At 47.7% G+C, this 15277-nt stretch overlaps 1 protein-coding gene across 2 annotated transcripts in view; it reads left to right on the plus strand.

Moving 5' to 3' along the window:
- EPS8L3 (EPS8 signaling adaptor L3) overlaps positions 1-15277 on the plus strand; it is a 187055-nt gene that overhangs the window by 101877 nt on the left and 69901 nt on the right. For both annotated transcript variants that reach the window (XM_069238344.1, XM_069238345.1), the window contains one exon: positions 2856-2953. In XM_069238344.1, coding sequence (XP_069094445.1) covers positions 2856-2953 — 98 coding nt within the window. The remainder of the gene's footprint in view (positions 1-2855; positions 2954-15277) is intronic.

Below are 15277 nucleotides of genomic sequence, written 5' to 3' on the forward strand. Positions count from 1 at the left end.
ATGATGAACTACGCTCATATTTCATCTCCGTACCTGCACCACGGTGCTTGAATATCTCTATCGCCCTCTTAGTCGCAAAGTATTGAGTCCCAGTTGCTGCGCCCGACTGCTTGTTCTTATATCCATAAATGTATTCGGCATGATTGTTGAATCTAATGCTCACAAACCTGAAACTTCACAAGCCCTCTTTTCGGATGTTATGTATGACTTATTTATGAGGAATCCTGTCCAATATCCTGCGACGTACAGGTTTGTGTGGTAGTTGAGAAGGCTCATATTGCCAGCTTGTAGGCATGACTCATCCACGGCCAATAAATCAAGTTTAGAGGCTCAATGTGTTTACCAGGATCAACAGATCGGGATGTGGGTGGACTTTCTATCTGTTCATCTTGACCTCATCTGCCTGAAACACAAACTAACACAGTGCACAAAGGTCTGTGCCAGGTGTGATTACCTGTGCCGTTTTATAGATAAGCAACTCTGCTTCTAACATTGCAAGCTAGAGTGCCTCAGGCTAGTTTCACTTCACATAAGTAAGGTGACATTCAATTACCGCTCATCAACATTTAAAGTGCTATCCATGTCTGCAGGTAAAACGGCAATTTATGAAAGGAATATTTTGCTATTTGATTGCACAAACCTTTTCCACCGCTTTTAAAAGTTTATCTCTATGCCACAATTCATGATTGTTATTTTCATCAGCTGCCTGGTCAATAAATCCCCAGACATGGAACTGAGCATCTACCCTGCAATGTGTACGTTAATTTCAAAACAGTACCACAGCATGATGTAAAATCAGTGCTTCATTTGTAAATAAAGACATGCCGGTGCTCAAAGCCCTCCTCTTAAAACAGACGGCTGCTGCAATTAAATGTGCGAACAGGGAATACTGAGGCAGCCTAATCCTGAAGCCATCTCGGGTCTCTTCAATCCATTTAAAGCCACTCCTTCCCCTTCAGCTCACTCTTGCAGCTTTCTGCTGTCTCCCATTGTGAAGCTTTTTCGTCTTTCTCTTCCTCCGTGTTTCCCATATGTGTCTTTTGCTCGCAGTAAATTCTTGAGGCAGAAAAATAGGCGCCGGCCCTCAAAAATAAGTGCCGGTGCTCAGCACCGGAAACAACAAGCACAAATTAAGCACTGTGTAAAATACAAGCTCAGATGCCACAACCAGGAGGTCTGTAGAAGCGACAAGAGGAAAAGGAAAAAAATCCTTTGTTATTTAGATTTTAAAATACTAGAATCCATATCTCTGAGGAATACTGGAACCCAATTTTAACTCCGTGGTTTTACATCATTATTGTTTTTGCGAATCATTCTTGCAGCAAAATAGTAATGCATCTTGTTTGCTCAAGTACATTTTTAAGTAGTACTATTTTAAGTCTATTTGTATCAGTGGCGGCCGGCAGCTTTAGGAGGGAGGGGGCGGACGAGAAGCACACACACACACACACACACACACACACTCATTCTTTCACACACAGGCATGCACGCACATCTATTAACAACCCTCATAACATTCAAACATGCACGCACGCACCAAACATTCATTTTAAAAGTTCACACACACTCATTCTTTCACACACGCATGCACATCCATTAACAACACTCATACCATTCAAACATGTACGCACGCACCAAACATTCATTTTAAAACATCACACACACACTCATTCTTTCACACCTGCATGCACATCCATTAACACTCATAACATTCAAACATGCACGCATGCACCAAACATTCATTTTAAAACATCACACACACACACACACACTTACCTTCAGCCTCGAGGTCCCAGGAGAGCTGGGAATGCTGTCTTCTCTCATTGGCTAATGAGGGAAGGCAGCATTCCTAGCCTCGTCACAGAGTGGGATGGGGTCAGTGAGACTGCTGACCCCACCCCACTCTGTGACGAAGCGTCACTGATTGACAATCACCCTGGGCGCTTCAGGGCTTAAACCTGAAGCGCCAGGGCGAGTGTCAATGGGTGATGCTTTCCTCGTCACCCAGGGGAGGGCCTCGAGGCACCTATGCTGATCCGAGGAGGTCACGCCCCTAGAAGCTGTGACCTCCTCAGGCCAGCAAAGTTCCGCTCAGGCAGCCAGGAGTCTGCGCAAATCACAAATCACGCATTTGTCTCACTCCTGGCTGTCTGAGCTGAAAATGAAGAGTGTCTGTCAGGCTGACCTTTGTTCAGCCTGACAGACACTCTTCATGAGGGGCAAGAGGTGGGGGGGCGTGGCCCCTCCGCCCTAAAGGACGGCCACACCTGATTTGAATGTAACTAATTTTGAAAGGAATCGATTTTCAAGGTCCCTCTCCCTCTCATTGTCAAAGCTATGTTTCCGTTAACGGTTTACAAAAAGGATGCATTGGAACTGCATGCTTGTGCTGTAGTTGGTGTGAACTGGACGGCAGAGAACTTTAGCTATGGTGCTGCAAGGTGTGCATTGCATGAGTTGTAGTTGTGTGTGGCTGTGCAAGGAGTGAGCTGTATTTCTGTCTTTACGTGTGTTAATCGTTTATAGAGTGAACTGTACATATATGTAGATGCATATTGTGTGATTTATTTATAGAGTTACATGTAGTTGTGTGATTGAGCATACAGGGATCTACAGTTGTGCTGCTCACTGGGTGGTAGATGGTTCTGTGCTATGAGTATGTTGAATGCAGTGATGTGTAAGGTGTTTGATTGGTGTGCTGTGCAGGGAGCAAGTTTCCTTTATGTGCAGTGTGATCTGGCGTGTATGTCTGTGTGAAATGAGATGTGCATAGGAGTACACTGTGGATGCATGTGGTTTGAGTGAAAGAATTAGTTCCTCTATGTAATAATTTTATTGATTTGTGTGCATCACAGAACTTATTCCATCACCGCGAACAAGTTGGGAGGAACCCGGCCCCATGAACTCTAGGAATGGAATGCAGCCGCAGGAGATGGATTTAGAGAGAGATACGGTAAGTGTGTTCATGTCAAATCATGTTATACTTTTATTTAGCGTAACGTTTTTCTAATGGACCCATAGCACTGTTTGATGTTTACAAGCCCAAAGTAGAGGGTTCCTTCAACACATGCCGTTCATCTTCAGCCAAGAATGAGTGTCTGTGCCCCTAGCAAATTGTCCTGTCATCCTGAGGACTTGTGGACATTTTACAGTGGCGCAAGCACCAACACACTCTTGTTGCCAGGCTTCAATCAATCAATCAATCAGTTTTTGTAGAGCATGGCTACTCACCTGTGAGGGTCTCAAGGTGCTGGGAGGGAGGGAAGGGGCCTCATCCGAAGAGCCACATCTTGAGTTTCTTCCTGAACATGGTGAGTGACGGGCTTTGTCTTAGGTGCAGGGGGAGGTTGTTCCAGCTCTTTGCTACAATCTAGGTGAAGGACTGTCCTCCGGCTGTGGTTTTGCGGATGCAAGGGATGGTGGCCAGGGCCATCTGGGTGGAGCGGCAGGATCTTGCGGGGCTGTGGAAGGAGACTCAGTGGTTCACGTAGGCTGGTCCTGCGCTGTGTATGTCCTTGTATGTGTGGGTGAGTAGCTTGAAGATTATTCGCTTCTCGACTGGTAGCCAGTGGATGTGTTCTTGGTGAGGGAGGTCCAGAATGAATCTGGCAGCATTGTCCTGGATGAGTTGTAGTTTTTGTATGTTTCTCGTTGAGGTGGCAGCGTAGAGGGCGTTGCAGTAGTCGAGCTTGCTAGTGACTAATGCGTGGGAGACTGTCCTGCGACAGTCTGCTGCGATCCATCTGAATATCTTCCGAAGTTTGGGGAGTGTGTGCCAGCAGTAGGAGGCGACTGAGTTTACCTGGCAGATCATAGATAGGGAGGAGTCGAGGATGATTCCTAGGTTGCAGGAGTGCTCAGTCGGTGCAGGTGGAACGCTGAGGGATGTGGGCCACCAAGAGTCATCCCAAGCTGAGGAGGCGTCTCCGAAGATGATGAGCTCAGTCTTGCCGGAGTTGAGCTTGAGGCAGCTTTCTCTTATCCAGGTGGCAACAGCTTCCATTCCTGAGTGGAAGTTCCTTTTGCCTGTGTCCGGGTCTTCGATAAGTTGTGTGTCTGCCTCCTCCTGGAGAGGAAGGGGTGAATCGCTTCCAGGGTTCTTCCGTGGATTCCTATGTCGTGGAGTCTGGTGCGCAGAGTGCTGTTTATGATGCTGATTGTTTCCTCTGTGGTGAGCCTGGACCAGCCGTGGATGGTCTGGGTGGGTTCTGGGAGGTGGGTCGGTCACAGGTTCCGGTGTCAGGATTTTCCAGGCTCGTTGATGACTGAGAAGAGTTCCTTAGAGTTGCGTGCAGAGGAGTTGATGCACTTCCGGAGTGCATCCTTCCTTGCGTTCTTGATTTTTCGTTAGTGGGCAGCAGTTGCGGCTCTGAATGAAGCAAGGTCTTTGCTGGTTTGGCTGTTCCTCCATTTTTTCTCTAAACATCTGTGGGTACGCTTTGATTCTTGCAGTTCGGTGGTGAACCAGCTGGCTTTCTTAGGTACACGTTTGACTGATGTCAGCCGGAGGGGGGCTAGAGTGTAGGTGCATTTGGTGATCCATGCGTTGAGATTGGGTGCTGCTTTGTCGGCGGCATCGGAGAGAGGAGGAAGGGATTTGGCGAGCGATGAGGTGAGTTGCTTGTTGGAGATTTAGTTCCATTTCCTGTGGGGGCTCTTGTGGATGTGGGTGTGGCTGCTGGGTGTGGTGATTGTGAAGTGAATGCAGCAGTGGTCGGTCCAGCCTGGGGTGGAGATGATCCCAATGGCGATTCGGTTGCTTGAGGTGAAAATGGGGTCCAGTGTGTGTCCTGCAATGTGTGTGGGTGCAGGAGACCAGCTGTCTGAGGCTGAGGGTGGTGAGGTTGTCGAGTAGGTCCTCGAAGTGGAAATTCAGGTCGCCGAGGAGGAGGTAGTCGTCTGACTCCAGGACTTGTGGGGTAGCAATGTCTACAACGTCATCTATGAAAGCTGGGCAGGGGATGGGTGGCCTGTACACCAGGGTGCCACTGATGGTTGGAGTGGACCAGGAAGTGAAGGTGTTACATGGTGGTGCATTGTTCTTCTGGGACAGCCTTGACATGTAGTAAGGACTTGTGTACGATGATGAGCCCTCCGCCTGGGCGGGAGGACGGTGTCGATCAAATCCCAGAGTTCGGTGGCATGTTTGTGGAGGGAGCAGATGTTCAGGAGCAAGCACTTGATTGGGTTGATGAGGTTGTTGGTATCTTTGTGTGTGGAGAGTACCTTCAGCTTGTTGAGGATGGCGGTGAAGTTGCAGTTCCTGTAGGTGAAAGGTCCGTGGGTGTCCTTGGGGAGATGATGTAGCAATTGCTGAGATGTCCAGTGTTAAGGTGGAGGAGGGTCTCGGAGCAATAACGGAGGCAGGCCAGGGGGTGGTTTAACAGAGTTCCAGGGTTCTTGGCACTGGGCGCGGTCCAGGCACGGAGGGGCACATATGGGCTCTCCTTCGGCGCACCAGCAGCGCGCCCACTGTGCATGGCTGCCATTAAAAGGGGCGGAGGCAGGGGAGCAGCCAGCTGGGAGACAGGAGGGCAGGAAAGGTGCTTTGCCGGGGGAAAGGGAGGCAGAGGAAAGGAGGGGATTGCCTAGTTGTAATTGATGTTTGGAGTTAGCGCTGTTTATTAGGCTCTGCAGCAGTAGTGTAACAAAACTTGAGGTTCCCCCTGCAAAGTACCTGGAGGGGGCCCCTCACCCCTGGACTCAGTCAAGAGCCTTCTGCCCATGCAGTGTTCTGTGCCAAGGGCCCCCCCAGGAGCTCAAGTCCACCCCCTGCACTGTGGGGGCTGAGGGGCCTTTGTTACGCTATTGCAGTGCAGGCGGCAAATGTCTACCGGCAAAAAAGAGGCAGCACAATGTCCGCACATTGTTCTGAATTGTATGTTAAGGTTATCACATTCTTTATTATACTATTGATGATACCACTGTTGAGTGATGCAGAATGTGAGTGCTAATCAGCAGGCCTTGTCCCCGGTCATGAAAGGCTGGTCCAGTGATGTTCCTTCCCAGTGGCACAGTTGTATAGCCTTGACCAAATATGTGAATTACCCCCACACCCTTGGTGCCCCTACCCCCAGTTAGCCTTGGGTATCCCATTTGGTGTTCTGACCCTGTATGGGCAGCAAGGACAAGACGCATATGAGGAAGAAGAGACGAATACCAGTGACTAAAAGATGTTTTTCATTGAGAGGTTCTGAGTGACATCAAAGAAGCAACCAGGGGGAAGTTCAACTTGTCTTTAATGTAACTCAGAACCTTAAAGTGAAAAACACTATTTCACTTTTTACTCATCTATAATTTTATGTTATACATGGCTCCTAAAATCATGTCACTACTCTCCTGTGTTATGCCTAAAAGGAATAATAACATGGCCTCTCATCCAAGTCCCAGATGTAATAACAAACTTTAGCATATTGCCATCCACTTCCACCACTCACTGTGCCTTCATTCCCTCTCCACTCCCAGAGCTATGTACTCTGTTCTCCACTGGAACAGAGAGCCAGGGCTACGAAAGTGAGCTCGCTGAGAGTCTTGTCATAGCAGCCTGGAATTCCTTAATGACTTAACAACTGTTGCTGGTGTTCGCGATAGTGGCTTCCAATGGAAGCTTTAGATAATATGACAATTTCATGGTTTTTGTATTGCTCAATGAATACCTTAGCTGAACCTTGTTGCCTGATCATTTCAGGTTCATGTTTGTGATTGCTGTTTCGGTTGTGTTATCACTGGCATTTGGTGGTGATGTTACATGGTGTGTTTTTGACGTGTATCACTTCACTCCATTCAGTTTTCAGGCTGTTCACAATACTGGTGTTGGTGGGTTCTATTCCTTGTCTGGAATGACTACAAGTACAGGCATGCCCTTTCTGGTCTCAGACTACAATCAGTACATTTGCCTGTAGAAAAAAGAAACAGTTGAACAAAAGTTGGATACATCAGTAGCTCTTGGATTGTCTATTACAAATTCCCTCCTCTTCCAGAGAGTTTTGACTTGTGACACAATTATGAGATGGGTGTTCAAGCAAGAGGCCCTCATTAGAGTGTTGGGAACAGGCCTTAGCACTCTCTGATCCCATTCTGATTCATTCTGGGCAGATAGTACCATATGCATCTCACAGATATATATAGATCTTTTATAAAATGTGTGGTCTCCTGTGTAGGGGTGCCCCCTGCACCTCAGGGGCCACAGGACACTTTTAGGCCTCTAGGTGTTCTATATTTTCACCTTAATGCACATGGATGGGCTGCACTACTTTTCAAGTCCAAACATTGAGCATGCAGTACAAAAGCATTCAGATGAAAACTACAGTTTAAACAAAAAGCCTGAGAAATAATATTTTTGCTTCTCACTTTCAAACTATTGCCCCCTGCTGTGTACCCCCTTTATAACAGATGAACCGTGTAGAGCACAATACGCATGTTAAAATTGATGCACTATATCGGGGCGCAGGCACTGCAAGTAGTGCTGCTGCAGCTCCCCCAAAATAACCATACTGCAGTTCAGAAGGTGAATGAGCAATAAAGATGTCCTTACATTTTATTTTCATCTTGTCACATTTGCTGTCAGTTCAAAGACGAAGGTCAAATGTCAGGCTATGTCTTCTGACAAATTGCTGCTTATTCTTTTTACATAGAGATTGGTGTCTACTTTTATTTATCTAGCTGCAAAGTTAGAGGATTCAAAGTTAAAGTATTTTGGAAAATTTTGCTGAGGTACAGGGAGCATGAAAGGCTGTAAGATGTTGGTTTTTCTAAAATATAACAACATTGATCTTTACATGTATTTCAGAATACATCAGCCATTAGGAAAGCATAAATGAACCACATTTTTTGTAACTCTGAAGTTTGATGGAAAAAAAAGATTTTAATAAGCTCAAAACAAATCAATAACACTAACAATGCTTCCAGGTGTAGGGGGTATGGTTTGTCGAGCCAAGATGGCAGACACGCTGTAGTCAGGCTACGCATCTAAAACTCCAATTATCCTACATTTATCCGTTCAAAGTTACGGCATCCAGTCCTGCATTTGCCCCCATCATGTTCCCACAGTAACGGCCCACCTGAGAAGTTGTCCATCTGTGGCAGCAAGGATCAGACACTCCAACTCGCCGGCGCATGGAGGCCGTTCTCTGCCTGGAACCACTGCGGCCTAGAACAGGTATGGAGCCTTGGTGGGTGCTGCAGCAGCAGAGCACCACCCACAAACACCGAAGGGGCCAAACGGCAGTGCTAAAAGGGAGCGACCTCCGCCTGGATCGCTCCTGTATGGGGAGTAGCCATAGTCTGCACGTAACGTAGGAACGAGCTGCCCTGACCCTGTGTGCGCAGTGACTGAGTCCCATGGCCATGGAAGCCAGTCCTGAGATTAGGTCTCCTCTCTGACTCCCCCTAGCCTGTGAAACAAATATGATCACTCGACCGGGGACGAAAATTAGCTTAAGCACTTAAAGTGACACCGGCTGGGGCATGGACTATGACCCTGAATGGGCTGCGTGGAAGATGGTTTGGCGTAGCCTACGCATCTTGCCTGAGCAACTAACACTCAATCCTTGAGATGCTCCCTAGTGGGTGCCCAAACAACTCTGCGGGACGTCCTTGCTGGTGCTTCGGTGTACTGAGGCACATAGACTGGGCGCATGGCAGGCAGAACCCTGGGGAAGGCCCCCACATACTTAGTACTAGCCTCTGAGCACCAGACCATAGGCTATATAACATAATTCTCTGACTGCAGACATCGGGCCCCTGCTCCCATGAACTAATCCCTGGGACTTAACAGACTTTGGAAGCACACATGTGTATATACCTGGACCACCTGCACGCCCGTTACTGATGAACCAGCATCTACCAATTTGCGAACTTTTTATCATGCACTGTGACAAACTTTTTACTGCTGCATCTGCTGTCACAGGCCCCAGATGCCTGATGTAAAACAGTGAAGCGTGATCACATCTCTAGACCCAGGTTACCATGACAATTCAGCTGGCAAGCCATCCGGTCCTGGTGACTTACCTCAATGTCACAGTACACCTGATTGGACAGAGCTGAAAGGTGTTTATGTGACCATAGGCGTTAGAAAGTGGAGCAACCCCATCTGTTTACACCTGGTGTGCCAGGATGCAGGGCTGAACTTGCTTGCCTGCCGGCAACAGGATGGGACGTTTGTGTTTAATGCCTGTGGGGCGTCATCATGCTTGTCCTCCACCATGGGTCCTACTACACCTGCTCACAATGGACAACAGTCTCCCTCAGGCGATAAACTTGATGTGGTGTTGGCAGCCATTGAAAACACCTGCACATCACTAGAATCAAAAATTGATCACTTAGCGGCCGACCTCATGCTGCTACATGTGGATTATTGTAACCTGGCAGATCGTGTGCGCACAACAGAAATGTACATTTTTGATATACAACTGAAAACTCAACAATTGATAACAGGCCTGAAAACTTGCATGCAACAAAGAGACACCCTAGATGCACAGGCTTAAGATTCTGAAGGATGCACTAGACGCAATAATGTTCGAATAATAGGGCTCCCAGAAGTGACAGAGGGACAAGACGTGGTGGCCTATGTCGAAAGTTGGCTCCGAGAACTCGTACTAACCATGGCACTGTCACAATTCTTCTTCATTGAACAGTTGCACCACATCCCAGCCCGTGGGCCTGTTCCTGACTCCAACCCCAGACTGCTAATATTTAGTCTGTAGTATTATTATGACTGTGATTCGACACTTAGGGAAGCCCGAAAGCTCTCCAACATCAGGGTGGATAATACACGCGTCATGTTCTTCCCTGATTACACAATACAAGTGGAATACCTATGTCATTCATTCCTAGCAGCCAACGTCACTTTTGTGAACTGGAATTACTATATTCACTGCTGTTCCCTGCTCCCCTGATAGTAGTGTCAGAGAGGAAGACACATTTCTTTGACTCCCTAAAGGACATTTGGCAGTGGTTGGAATCATCGGGACTGACGTCCATATCCTCTTCACAAAAGAAAGATTCTGAACAGAACAGACATGAGGAGGTATGCTATGTTGGCCGTAGCAGTCGCCAAAGGGGCCCTCTTCAGCTTAAAACAGTCCCCAATCTGTAACAGATCATCACTGAGAGACAGTGTGCAATGCGCATAGCTACCCAACTTTGTGATCGTACACCGGACTCTGGCCCGGAAAACAATTCTGCAAATACCTTCAGTGACAACGGATCATCTACAACATGGCATTTCGGAATGGACCACAGGAATATCTACAATGTGACACCCCAGACATCGTAAGGCATTATTTGAACATTGCGCCAGGGGGTTGTGAAACTCAGTACCTAACCTTCTTCAGATGAAAGTAACTGTTTTGACATGTTTACCTTGTTATCGTTAATGATATGCTTTACTGTGCACCTATCAAGCTTTGTTGGCATTTATATACTACTGCACTTGGTGCGTATTGGGTCGGGCTGGAAACCTCATTTGTGATAATCAGATATGATGGGGGCAGCACAGGAGGCTGTAACTAGCTGGTATGTAATCTGATTATCCTCTCATATTGGGGTTGCTTTGAAAAAGATATAACACACTTCAGCATCCCCCTTCAATATTTTGATCACTGTCCTTGACACAAGATGGCCAAACGTTTGGGATGACACATGCTGGGGATCTGCTCTGATGGTATTATTAAAGTTTGTTTTTGGTTACCTTCTGGTTCGTTGTTTCATTTCACTATTTTCACTTCACACCACCGATACACACCTGGAACATGCTCACATTCCCCCTCTACTGGCCGATTACTCCAGTCGCAGTAGCAGATAGTTGCTTTTTTCTTTACTGCCTTTATAACCCACACTAACATTGCAACTTGGAATGTGTGGGGTATGCACACCCCTTCACGCCACTAAGCAGTTTACTCATGTCTTAAACATTACATAGCACACATTGTTTTACTCCAGGAATCACATTTAACCTTTTGTGGAAATAGCTAGGTTGCAGCACAGATGTCGTGGACAGGTATGTGCGACTCACTTCTCCTCTTATGCACGAGGAGTACTGACCTGGGTGTGTCCTAGGGTTCCCTTTACAATGGAGGAGCCTTTTATGGACCCTGAGGGTCGATATGTCTATGTCAGTGGCTGCCTGAATGGTCCGCACATCCTGATAGGGAATATTTATGCCCCAACACAGACCAAACCTACTTTCTACATTCCATCTCTGGCACACTCTCTGGCTGGAGTGTGCTTCCATGGTTAACAGGTGGCAACTTAACAGTGTGTAAAACACTGATCTAGACTTGTCAATCCCTCCCATGCACCACAGCCACATTCAACGCACTGATGCTGCAAGACTGGCTCACCCGATGGCACTTAAGAGATGTTTGGCAATCCTGTCATCCTAACACCAGAATATATTCCTTTTATTCATCATCACATAACATACCTCTGAATTGATTGACTGGTTTCTACCCTCAAACTGCTACCCTCCATTACCCACATAGGATGTTTATGCCGCACCCACTCAGACCATAATCCCCAAGAATTGCATCTCATCTGGGACATTGATCTACCTCTAATCCCCACCTGATGTCTGCAAACTACAACATTGGAAGACCCCTTGTTTTTAGCGGCACTGGAAACCACCATTGAGGCATACTTTGAACACAACACGGGAACTGCCTAGTCAGGACTAATTAAGTGGGACACTAAAAGTGACACTAAGAGGACACTGCCTGGGAGCGAACAGTGGCATGCGCTGCCAAGTAGAAGGGGAACTGTTGCAAGCTGAATGCCTGGATCTTGAAATCCGGTCAGTGCGAGATCTATCACATACCACTGCCCTTGCAGCCGTACGACGCAAGCATGCCAACCTAATGAAATGCTTTCATTGCCTCCTTAACTATGAGGCTCATTCTGCCAGAACCCATGCTGCTGCTGAAAAGTCAGGTGCCCTATTGGCATCGCTGATCCGACAGGAGCACCCAAGACATCCCATCACCACATTGCATTCCGCAGTTGACGCCTTACTTCACACTCAAAGGGACGTGCACATGGAATTAACCCACCACTAAACTGAGCTATACTTATTGACATTATCTGCAGACCCAGGGGAGATGGATACATTTCTCTCCATGCTCCAAATCCCCTGAATTACCATGGACAAGTAAACGGAGCTAGACAACCCCATAACCTCGTTTGAAATACAGGAGGCAATACATGCACTGGCCACAAGTAAGTCACCAGGACCGGATGGCTTGCCTACTGAATTTTACAAAGCGCATGTGATGCAGATGGGTCCCCACCTCCCAAAAATGTATTAAGATGCACAAGAGGTCTCCTGTCTCCCAGAGTCCCCCTGCAAGGCTATGCTCATTTTCCTCCCCAAGCCAAAAGGGACCCCACTGCCCTAGGGTCATACAGAACATTAGGATTATTGAATACGGATTACAACATTTTGACCAAAATACTCGCAGACCACCTGGCCCAACTCGTTCCTTCACTGATTCACCCAGACCAAAACGGGTTTGGCCCTGCATGCAATACTTGGCTTAACCTACAACATTTCTTTCGGTTCCTTGCTTACGTCCCAGGCAACTGGCCTCTCACTGGATCCATGGTGCTTGATCTTGAGAAAGGTTTTGATTAGTTGAAATGTGGCTTTTTGTTTGTGGTACAAACATGCTATGCAACAGTGGCAAGATTCATTCGATTGATGCACCTACTATACTCAAACCCGCTAGCCAGGGTTAAAACAGCAAAGTTTATGCCAGAACCAATCCAAATATGTAGAGACACCAGACAAGGCTGCCGGATCTCTCCCCTTCTTCTTTCAGGAAATCTTCACCATTGTCAGAGTTCACCTGCCTATCAGCCACTGAAAACTCTATCCCCTCCGCCCAGGAATTCTGGAACACCCTTGCCGACCTCTTCCACAACAAGACAGCAGCCATCTATAAAAACGTTGATCCCCAATCCTCCACCCTCCTCAGCCTCCGATCGACCACCACCATCGACCACCTGCTCACCGCATCGTAATAACACAGGACACCGAACACAACCAATCTAATGAACTCCATCCACTTGGGCGCGCCCATCGGCCCCTGCCCCCACTGACTTTTCAACCTTGGAAGAGAAGAGGTCAGCCTCCAACTCACAACCATCCTCAATGCCTTGGTAACCACAGCCACCTTTCCAGATGCCTGGAAACACATTGAGGTCAGACTCCTCTTCAAGAAAATTCAGCAGACCCCAGCGATCTCCAGAACTACTGTCTCATCTCACTACTCCCATTCCCCACCAAAGTCCTGAAGAAAGCCATCAACCTCCAACTCACTAAAAACCTGGAGGGAAACAACCTACTTGACCCTTCCCAAACAGGCTTCAGAGCCAACCACAGCACAGAGACAGCTCTGATTGCCACAACTGATGACTTCCGCACCCTACTCGACAGAGGAGAAGCAGCCGTCCTGATCCTGCTTGACCTCTCTGCAGCCTTCGACACGGTCTCCCACCACACCTTGACCGCCTTTGCCAGATTGGTATCTCAGATGACATGCTCAGATGAATAGCTTCCTATCTCACAGGACGCAGCCAGAGGGTCCACCTCCCTCCCTTCACATCTCAAGCCAAGCACACCATCTACAGCATCCCCCAAGGCTCATCCTTCATCCCAAACCTCTTCAACACCTACATGACACTACTCGCGGACATCATCAGAGAGCACAACATCAACATCATCTCCTACACCAACGACACCCAGCTTGTCCTCGCAGCTGACCCCACCTTGACAAAGACCAACTTCCACAACTGCATGAAGAACGTCTCAGCCTGGATGGAGGACAACTGCTTGAAGCTTAACACTGACAAGACAAACATCCTGATTTTTGGTAAACACACCACCCTCTGGAACGACTCCTGGTGGCTGTCGGGCCTCGGACCCACCTCCACGCCAAAAGACTATGCCTGCACGCCAAAAGACTATGCCTGCAACTACTGCATCATCCTCGACAGGGAACTCTCCATGAAATGTCAGGTCATCGCTGTCTCCTTAGCCTGCTTCCACCTGCTCTGCATGCTCCGCAAAAAATCTTCAAGTGGCTCCCCATCAGCACCAGAAAGACGATAACACAGACCCTCATCACCAGCCGACTGGACGACTGCAACACACTCTATGCAGGCACCACCACCGAACTCATGCAAATACTCCAGATGATCCAGAATGCAGCCGCCAGACTTATCCTCAACCTGCCCAAGAGAACCCACATCACCAGACCTCCATTGGCGAAGAGATGCCTTTTCAAGCTCCTGACCCACACCTACAGAGCCTTCCACAACTAAGGACCCTTCTACATTAACCACTGCCTACACTTCTACCGACTCCTCAGGAACCTCTGCTCCACACACCTCGCCTTTGCACAGATCCCTTGCACATGCCAATGCCATGCCGCAGGACACTCCTTCTTCCATCTCACTGCCTAATCTTGGAACACCCTACTCCTCCACCTTCGCACCCTCGCTGATCAACTTCAGGAAGGAGCTCAAGACCTGGCTTGTCGATTGAGACCTGCAGCAAGCACCTGAATACCCTCTCTGGTAACAAGCCAGGCTCTACAAGTACGGCTTGATTGATTGATTGGTTGATTGATTGATGCATTCATTGTTTGGCACTTGCAATGCGGGCCCAGACCATGGCTTGGGGCATACCCATGGGGACGGATGACACACAATCTCACTATATGCAGATGACCTACTCCTTTACCTCAAAGACATCCATCCTCATCAGTTGCGCAAACTCTGCACTGCTTCACCCATCTCTCTGGCCTAAAAGTCAATTGGGGGAAGTCTTGTCTCCTCTCCTTTACCCCCATGATCTCAAACCCAAGCTTCATTATTAATAAAACTCTGAAAACCTGTTATCCCTCTGTCTTTTGATACCTTGGTATTCAGATATACCATTTGAATTTAGATTTACTTGAATCTTACCAGGGCCGTTACGTCACTCAAATCACAAATGGCTTTCTGGACCACACTCTCGCCCTCTGTTGCAGGACATATAGCCCTCCTCAAAATTGTTGTGTTCCCTCGCCTACTCTAGTACATTACAAATATGCCATTGCATATTCTACCCTCCGTTTTCTGATCTCTAGATAAGATAGCACATGGCTTCATGTGGAATAAAACCCGTTTTAGGGTAGCACTGTCCAAACTATACATGCCTTCTGACCAGGGAGGACCAGCAGTACCTAATTATGAACATTATTACCTAGATTCCCAGCTCCAATGGGTGGTGAAGTGG

The sequence above is a fragment of the Pleurodeles waltl genome, chromosome 6 (assembly GCF_031143425.1).
Source record: "Pleurodeles waltl isolate 20211129_DDA chromosome 6, aPleWal1.hap1.20221129, whole genome shotgun sequence".
NCBI classification, from domain to species: Eukaryota; Metazoa; Chordata; class Amphibia; order Caudata; family Salamandridae; genus Pleurodeles; species Pleurodeles waltl.